Source organism: Macrosteles quadrilineatus, unplaced genomic scaffold (assembly GCF_028750875.1).
Source record: "Macrosteles quadrilineatus isolate MER2022 unplaced genomic scaffold, UCM_ALF_1.0 Scaffold_6__1_contigs__length_79288215, whole genome shotgun sequence".
Classification (NCBI taxonomy): Eukaryota; Metazoa; Arthropoda; class Insecta; order Hemiptera; family Cicadellidae; genus Macrosteles; species Macrosteles quadrilineatus.
Window position 1 is genome coordinate 76,057,184 of NW_026542599.1, and position 9,889 is coordinate 76,067,072.

General features: G+C 36.7%; 1 protein-coding gene across 1 annotated transcript; it reads right to left on the bottom strand.

The window, feature by feature from the left end:
* Window positions 1-44: 44 nt before the first annotated feature.
* LOC128997305 (decapping and exoribonuclease protein-like) lies at window positions 45-9,015 on the bottom strand. Its single transcript, XM_054422938.1, has 5 exons — window positions 8,292-9,015; window positions 5,026-5,245; window positions 3,816-4,050; window positions 1,288-1,423; window positions 45-1,150 (listed from the first exon to the last, which is right to left on the bottom strand). The coding sequence occupies exons 1-5, from the start codon at window positions 8,697-8,699 to the stop codon at window positions 950-952; spliced, it is 1,200 nt and encodes a 399-aa protein (XP_054278913.1). The 5' UTR covers window positions 8,700-9,015; the 3' UTR covers window positions 45-949.
* Window positions 9,016-9,889: the final 874 nt, after the last annotated feature.

The following is a 9,889-nucleotide window of genomic DNA, read 5'->3' on the forward strand; positions in this document are numbered from 1 at the left end:
AATCATGTTTTTTATAAAAATAATTTATTAATTTTTTAGTTCAACCATTACATACCATACAAATATGGTTAGCCCTGCACCGCAAAAGAATACAGAAAACTGGTCATTGTTATAAAACAATGCAATGTATGTCTATCATGCTTACAGCCTACACTTTTAAAAGCAATCTTACATCAAATGGTTAAAAATAAATATACATGGTCTCCTTTTCAAATATTAACAAAAACAAAATCTGTTTGTACTAAGTTGTGATCCGATAATGTTTTTTTATATATAGTGCTAAAATTTAAATAAGGTTACCCTTTATACCAGTTTTACTCGAAGTTGGAAATTACTGAAGTGGCACAAAGATATACTGTGGAATAGTTGAACTGTAAAGAAACGTTGATTTTTAAATACTGTGATATTAAATATCTGGGCCAAAGTGAAGTGAAAAATATTTCCTAGAGCAATTATTTGTACATAACTAATTTTATAGCAGTAAAGTTCCAACATTTTCTCAACCATCTAATTTACATTCATAATATAAATAGTAGGCTATATTTGCTATTGGTTAAAGTCTATGAAGACTACACGCTGTTACTTAATTTTCGTATTTTAGTGTTTTCTTAACTGAATACACTTGGGTATTTAAGCTAAATCATGTTTTTCTAATTCATCTCTGATGAATAACGTACATTGAATCAAAGAGAAAAATAGGAACTGATCCAAACAAATTTGTTATTAAAATTATGTCTCAGTTTATATTAAGTTTTTTTGTTCCTTTGGAACAACATTGTTCAAATGTTCAACCTAACCTTAAAACTTACTTAAAATAAAACTGTCTTTATTGACAAAAACTTAACAAAAAATAAAATACTCTGATGCTTCAAGCTCTTGATATGAACACAGCCTTTGTGGTGAATTGTTCTTAAATCATTTGTAATGTTTACTTTACATGCTAACTGTTTTATGACTCTGATTTCAAATACCAATCAGGCACAAATGAAAACTCAGATTGCCCGTTGATTTCCTTGCCCGTGATAGAACTGCCAGGATTCCATTCAAATTTCCACAATGCATTCGGTCTTGAACTTTCGTTTATACATCGCTTCACAAAGTCCAAGAACTGGGCGCAGAAGTTCATACAGACACAAGGGTCCCAGAAACCCTGCAAGATAAAAATGAAGTTCAAAATCACTTCAAACAATAAAATTTAAAACAACGTTTGATAGCTGTAACTTATAGACTATGCTTAAAAACACATCGTACCTGAGGCCTAAAGGGAGTTAAGTAAAAATCACTAACCTTGGCCATTTTAGGTATCTCCCTCACTTTGTACTCTTTCACAGTAGAAACGATGCCATCGTCATCTCGGAAACCGCAGTAAATCGTCTCAATGCCAACGAGGAAACTTTGACACCACCATTTCAGCAACTTGTATCTGTTAGTCGAAACAAACGGGTGTTAAAAAAGATAAAACCTTTGGTTAAACAAGGATAATTTATACTCTTGAAATAAACTGATTATGATTAAAATATTTTCCTACAGTTACCTAACAATGCACATGTTCTCTCACTAATTTGAGAAAGCAAAGTGACCAATTCGCTCATCAGTGAGACAATGTTAACATTGTCTCACTCTAATTACTTTGTCTCACTCCAGATTTGCAACGTGAAGGCACGAAATAGTGAGGGCGTAACATGCATTCAACGTCGTATGCGCGCGAAATACGTTGGCAGCACTGGCTGTAAATCAGCTGGTCTACTGTTGTATTTGTCACTTCACATTGAATGTTATAGGTATTAAAAGTAGGGATGGTCAAGTCTCGAAATTTCGGGAAATTTTAAATCTCGTTACACGAGACGAGATTTCTTTTTGGCCGAGATTTTTATCAAGACGAGAAAAAAAAAATTAAAAACGCCTGCAGAAAGTCAATGCAATACCCGCAATACAGGAGCGTGTTGTAGTTGCGTTTCCTTTGCGAAGGCGTTCTTATTTAATTAATTCTTCAAATGTAAATATTACTTTAATTATTTAATAACATTTGAGAAGTTTTGTTAAGTGTTAGCAGTGTGAGGAATGTTTTATTACTATAAAAAAAAGGCAAAACAAGTAACTATTTTATCAAAATTAATATTTTATTTTATGATTTATTTTATTTTAGGATAAGTTGAACTCTATCCTAACTGATATCACTATGTTTCCTAATCGTAGGCATTTTTAATAAGTTAGGCGTGATAAAAAAAAAATGTTATGCTGATGTTTTTTAATAAAAGATTGTAAATATTCTTGCCTATTATCATTATTTTTGTATTTAAACAGTCATCTAACAATGTTACAAAATCAGGTAAAAATGTTGAACTTGCATTTCCCGTTGTGTATGAGAAGGGAAATCCCGTCTCGATCTCGTCTCAAAATTTTATGAGAAATAAAAAATCTCGTCTCGTCTCGTCTCGAACTAAAAATCCAATCTCGTCCATCCCTAATTAAAAGTTCACTTCTGTGCAAAAATAGGTTATGTTTCTTCACCAATTTATTTGTTTTATGGTAACTGTAGGAAAAGTATAATGTGCAACTCGAGTTCAAAGTACAATTGCCTCACTCGAGAAACCATTCCTCACTCGCCTACGGCTCGTGAGTAAGGATTTCTCTCGAGTGAGTCAATTGCTCACTTTTCTCACTAGTTGCACAAATAACTATTAATTGTACAACTTCATTTAATTTCCCAAACTTTCATCTTGAGCCAGGAGGGGGTTATGTCCTTATTCTAACTCATTCATACCCACGAGGACATTACATAAGACATGTTATATTGCTTAAAAGCTAACATTTTATTCAGAATATAGTGCAGACAACTTATGAAATAGTTTGATGTAACAAGTATGTCTAGTCTAGGCATTTTACAGTGTAAACAAGCTAATAAGTAGCTGAGGTTTAATTCAATAGATCTCACATAACACAAACGCTAGTGTTGCATTCAGACATAAGCAGAACTCTACCATCCAACCAACAGTAACTGGAGACTAAATAACCAACTATAGTTCGGCCGCTTAGAAAACGACCTGCGCGCTAATGCTAAACCAATGCTGGAGGAGGTCGCTTTCTAAGCGGCCGAACTATAGTTGCACTGACTTATACCTCTGATGTTGTTCTACATTGGCGGTTTCGATTCCCATTAGTCCAAGGTATGTGCACAACTTAGCTAGTTGCTGAGCCACTTAGATTAAAGGTGTCTGGTTTAGGTGGAAGTTGATTTTATCATCATTATGGTTACATAAAAAGCGACGAGCGTCTGAGTGAAAAATTTAAGCTGAATATGAAGGCAAGGTGAGTGTAAAATGTAATGAGATGATCTGTACCTTTGTTACTGAATAAGATCAGCTGTTTGATTTATCTGTGATTATTTATTTAAAACCCAACTATCAAGAACAGCTGGGTATGTTACTAACCATGAAAAATTTACTGACTTTTTTAGGATTACAAAGTGAAGTGAGTTTACTGAAGCTTGCCCAAATCAATTTTGCTTCTTTTAACACTAGCATAGAGTTGGAGAATAGGAATATTATTTCATTTAAACATTGACATATTAATTTAGTTGTTATTTAGACATGTGAAATCCACATAACCTACATTAATATAGAAACCATAAAAAGTTAGTGTCAATGGGTTAATGTAATTTCTTCCATAGTCAATATTCAAATGTCCCAACAAAAATGTATGTAGTTTTATTTTAAGTAGTAAACTATCCTTGTTTGAATATATTCTAATTTAACATTGATGGCAGGTTTTATTTACGAGTTTACTTCAGCTCTTAAAATCTAGGTAAATCATACCGCTTGAAGCTTGTGTCCTGACGCTGAGTCTCAATGTGACGACTGGTCTTGAGTTCTATAAACGGTGCCTTCATGCTCCTGAGCCCTGCTGCGTCCACAGGCTCATCACTGCACACGCCGTCCATCTCCGCAGCGTACACTAAACTGTTGCCGCTCAACTTGCTTCGGAAAATGCAGCACAACTCTTCAGTCTCCAACACTGGCTGTGACGTGTCTGGTTCTTGACCAGGTTCTTCTGCAGAAAAGAGCACCACTTTACTTACATTTGAGTACGGTTTGAGTTCACCTATGACCGACTAGCTTACGCCCAGTCATAGCTGGGCAGCAAAAGTTACTGACTGTCTCTGCTGTAGGTGGCAAAATATGCGGCGAGACAGGGCGACGCGCCATGAACTGAGGCAGCTGTGGTGGATGGCAATCCGTTGCGTCGCCGGGGTAGCGCTACCAAATACAAACATACTGCATTTGTATCTTGACACGCTTGTAGCGTAACCAACGGGCACAACGTCACTCTCGCTGCTCAGCTAGGACACTCCCATTACTTATCATGTGTTTGTACCCGTCAATCTTGCCGCCCAGCTAGGACGGGGCCTTAGGATCGATCGAGTGATTTCATAACTATTTACAGTATCATTTTTATTAATACCGGTAATGTGATAAATTATTACTTTCACCAAAATTGTATCTAAATAAAATATCATGTAACTTATTATGAATCAAGAAGTTATTTGATTGTTATTAGTACCAATCCTGGGCAGTACTAATTAACAAAATTTGTTAGCTTCACTGTAGCACCAGTACTTAGATTTTGTAGGCCTAGACTAAGCCTTTGGGTTTAAAAGACTCTTTTAAAAAGTATTATATTACATTTAATTTTTTAAAGTCACTATCCACCTAATTTATTTTTTAACTTTAATTATTTAGTGCTGGAATACCTGAACCTAGTAAAATTTCAATTTGTGTCTAGGCCTAACAAAAATTTGTTTGGTTCTTAATTAATTTTCTTGTTTGTGAAGGTCATTAAAGAATGTTGAGGATTTAAAACAATAAACTTTCACGTAGGTTGGATTTGTTATATTTTTTTAGCATAGATTTTCTTAAACCAAAGTTAACTTATATTTTTTTTATCTTAGGCAATTTTTTAGCCTCATAATTATTGTCTTGTGCTGACCTAAGCCCCGTACAGACTTAATAACCAAACGTAACATACCAGCCAACATAAACTGTTCGAACTTGTAACCCCAAGACTGAAATTGTTTTAGTCTGTCCGAAACATTTTCTTTCTCTCTCTTCCTCTTTTCAGTGTCAAAGGCACATAAAAAGTTTGTATTTTTCAATCTCGTAGCACAAATAATCCAGCCTTCTTGCTGCTCGTAAGGTGTACACATAATAGTGGTCAGAAGACCTCGGAAACACACAAAATCAGCTGTCTGAAAAAAAACATACAAATTAGGCCTAAATTCGGCTCCTCGTGAGAGTTATTAGTAAAAGGTTGTACACCTTAAAACTTATTAATTTAATAATAAGAAGAAATCTTTATTCGTAAAAATACAACTAGGTAGCCTATCATTGAAAAAGTCATAAGATGTAACTTAACCCTTACCGGACGGGCAAAATTGTGACATAGAACGGGAAAAAATAAAGATTAATTTTCCTTATTTGTGTTTTGTTATAGGTACAAGTTTACCGTAGGCCTACATAAAATAAACACAATGGAATACTTGATACTGTCAAAATGCGGTAATATCCGCTACCCGTCCGGGGATGAGTAGAAAAGCAGGGGATATATCCGCCACCCGTCTTTGAAGTGTGACGCAAAATTCTAGGGGGGGGAATAAACTAGTATTCACCAAGTCAGGCTAGGCCTACCCCTAGAACCGGCCACACTCAAATTTCTTCCCCGGAGTGCTCAGAAGGAGCCGAGAAAAATCCAGGGGTCGATACGAAGTTGTCACGGCTTTGACTGATCAATTTATTTAAATTTTATCGAAGGCTCAGAGCTCTAGAAGCGCTCAGGAATCCTGAAGACGCCCAGTTGGAGCTATATCATCCCAGCCTTCGTAAAAGTGTTTCGGAGAATTTTGCCTAACTTTTAGAATGACTCTGTAGGGCCGACGAGTATTCAATCTTAAGCCAATGTGATTTAAATACTCGTAATGAACTTTAAACTAATTAGTTGAAGACGTTGGTAATTGATCTAATATCGAATAAAAGGCAAAACAATTCCTACAGAGTCGTCGGGGCCTAATTAATATAATTGGACGGAGAATTTATCGTGATGTTGTTTAAAATAGATTTAATATTAATATTCGTAGCTGTTTGATTGTTCAAATCAGCTGCTCCCAAGACTTGATTCTTTCACCCGCCAAAGACGGGGTTTAGAACATAGACGACAAGTCTCGGGGTATTAAAACGGTGAAAACGATATAATTTTAGACGTGATAATTATTTGTTAAGCGAACGGAGAAATCGTAATTTCGAAACTAATTAATGGTAATTAAATAAACGATAGCCACCGCTAGTCACTGGCAGGCAGGAACTGGCGGGTCAAGACTCAAGTTAAGATATTAAATTTAGATAATTCGAAACGGAATATTAAGAAAACGTAAAGGTATAATAAGTTAAGTATGCGTAAGGTAAAACAGAAACAACGTAAAACGTAAAAAGGGGCCTAACTAATATAGTAGCTAACCTTCGTAATAATATCGTACAGTCGTCAGAGCGAATAATCCTTGTCCGGCTCAAATCCCGATTTCCTCGGCCGCGGCTCAAGCGCTGCAGTGGCGATTTCGGAAACTAGCCAACAGCTGATCGGGGATTCGCCTGTTGAGCCGGTCTAGTTGTCGTCTGTCGTTGGTCAACAAACACCATTTCGAGGTTAAGTGATGTTGTCATCGGCGTTAAATATTCGTAAAATCGGTCGTTTTAACTTTATTATGTGAAACGGAGTGCTATTATGAATAAATATGTAGTTGTGGGTGTGTTCGTGTACTTCACTGTTATCAAAAGTAGGCCTACGTTCTTTGGCCCATAGCCCAAGCTAGGGCCAACACATAGGCCTAGGATTAGGATGTTGTGGATAAAAATCGGGTAAGTTATGGTGTTTGTTGACTAGCAATACGTTTTTTTACCCCCCTTAAAATTTGATACCTCACAGAAGATATGACCATGACGTTAGGCAATAAATTAAGAACAATAGGTATGTAAACAATAAATAAAGACGCAGTGTTGAGCACGAAACGTCGAGGGGGGCAGCGTAGGAGAGGTGGGTGGTGCGCGAGAGAGGGGGTGGCGCGCGGGAGAGGGGTAGGCGTGGGAGAGAGGGGGGAGTGCAGCCATGCAGAGAGCAGGAAAGTGGCGCCTTGGTACCGCGAAATATCTGGTTACTGCTCATGCACCTGCCTGTCTAAAGAGAAGGCGGATATATCCGCTTCCCGTCCGGAACATCAAAAACCATAAGCGGATATATCCGCCACCCGTCCTTTAACGCCAAAGACTTAGGCGGATATATCCGTCACCCGTCCGTGAAGGGTTAAGTTAGTTTTTGGGGTGATAATGTTTCCCCCATTTTTGTGCAACCAAGTTTAATTAAGTTTACTTTTTAAAGACTTATCCATGCACGCTTTGTTAGTTGTTTAGTTTGATATATCGATCGATATTTTCATTCGTTCGTTTGTGCCAGCAGATATGGAAATGCCCCCATAACAGAAATTCGGAGAAATTACATAGGCCCCTACTATATCCTATCATTGCACATTAACTTTGATCCCGACTGACTGGTCTGGTTTTAAGTTAAGTTATGGCTGTACATCATGGTTGGGAGCTACTGCCTTCCATATAGACAAAAAAGTAAGTTAATAGGCCTACTTTAGTTACAAGCTAAGTTACTACTCTGTAGTTATGTGTCACTTCTTTGAATGTAAGAAAAACTATGGGTCGGCCGGTTAGAAAGCGTCCTCGTAGCATTAGTGTGAGAGAGAGATACCAAGATGTGAGAGTGAGACAGACTATGGCTCTTACCCCACTCTGCTGCTGCCACCCCCAACCTTCTTTGAATTGCAGCTTGAATATTAACAGCAATTAAATTATACAGCTGATCAAAATATAAACAATTACCAGTACGTTCTTCATAACTTGAGAAAAATAGGTCCTGCAAAAATATTGTATAGCCTAAATCGCATCAATATTTGAGGATCATGAAATGTTATTATATCATTGTGTACGCTGTTTCATTTGGTAACACAGGATTCCAACTCCCACAACACCGGGGCAGCGCCGTTCCGGTGTCGTGTCGTGTAGTGTGAAAACGGCCATTGGCAGCGAGGGGGAACATACCCTCCCTCGCCGTTACCTCCCCTACATGCGCTAAAAACTTTGCGCAGGCCGTTTTCTAAGCGGCCGACCTATAATGGGCCTAGGCCTAAGTAAGATTGATTTTTTGAGATTTTTCACATCTGTGACTGTCTCATAACTTACTTGAAATTCTTCTTTTTGATTCCCTTCTGCTTGTATCCAGGTAAATATATGATCTAGTTTCTCGTTAAGCAACTCATCTTTACGAACACATTTTTCAATACCTTCATTTAAATTAAAATTTACTTTGCTGGCAAGACCTCCTTGAGGAGACTTGCACCAAAACAAGTACTTAAGTTGACTTTCATTAGGAAGAAACTTTCTGTTTGTATCAACACTGAAGACACCAATCACTGATGGTTTTTGGAAAACTGGAAATTTTCTTCCATCTCGAATAATTTCAGTTCGTTTACATTGAACAGTATTGTCATCATCATTTAAGGTTAAATAGTTGCTATTTGTTTTAACGTTGAAATTGTTGTAATTCCTCCCACTTGAGTTTCTGTTGTCGAATTTTCTTTTGGTATTCATTGATAATTTGTTCACGACAGTCTTATAAAAAAGCAAACATTAATGGTTAAGTAGATAATTTATGATAATGTTAAGGTTAAGCATTGAGAAAGCCTAGGAATCAGGAGTGCACTCTTTCGTGGAAACCAAGTCGCGTGTGTTAAAACTTAGATATAAGTAAATTTGCTATTTTAGCCTCGATAAAATATATTTTAGGCCTACGTCATTTACTTTATAACACAACACTTAAAGGAGCAAACATTTACACTAAGTTATGTGTTCCAAGTTTGTTTACTCTTGGAATGTTTTGCCAACAACAAATAATGGCAATATTGGCAATGGCTGGCAGCAGAAAGAAAACGCTGACACGTTACGTATTTACTAAATTATTGTCACATTCACATATGATATTAATAAACAAAACGAAATAGGAAAAGAGTAGTTCTAATCAAATTAGGTCATTGATTATATATATGTATAATCAAAGAAAGGACCATATGGGAGGCATAATAAAAGTTTTCTGGAATCTGGCTTTTTTCGTATAGACTACTAACTTTACGCTGGCAACGCAGAGCGTAAATTTAAGAGAATGTATTTTTACGTTCATGTTTCATGATTTGTACTTTATAACTTGATTGCTTGGTTATAACACTACAGACAGCCTTAGCCGTGTGGCCTTCTCCATTCTGAGCAAAGAGGTCTAGAAGAACAAGGTGACCTAGACTAAGAAATAGTGGCTGTGCAGCCACAGAAGTGGTGATGGACCGATGGAGATCCGACGCTTATCTTCGGACGTGCCAAGAAGCATTCATTAAAATATCAATCATTGATGGGGACGCCACCTATAGGTGCGTATTTCAACCCAAATATGAGTGAAGAGTGAAGGATGAGTAAGATGGTCAGTAAGGTAGGACTCGTTCGTTCAATCGCCTGAGGTAGGGAGATTGAATCTGACAATAATATAAGAATACAAATTTAACAACCAGCCGTTCTTTCAAAATAGCTGTGACAAAGAAAAACAGTTTCAAATTAATATATGGATTCTTAGATTTATAATCATAAATAAAAAACAGATTTTTCCTGAATTGTAAAATTCCTTTTCTCGAAGAACGATGAATGAAAGGATATAATATTTTATGCTTTTATGTATTATGATGTATTGTGTACTTCGAAGGGCTGCACTTTACTTGACGTCCTACACTCATTCGATT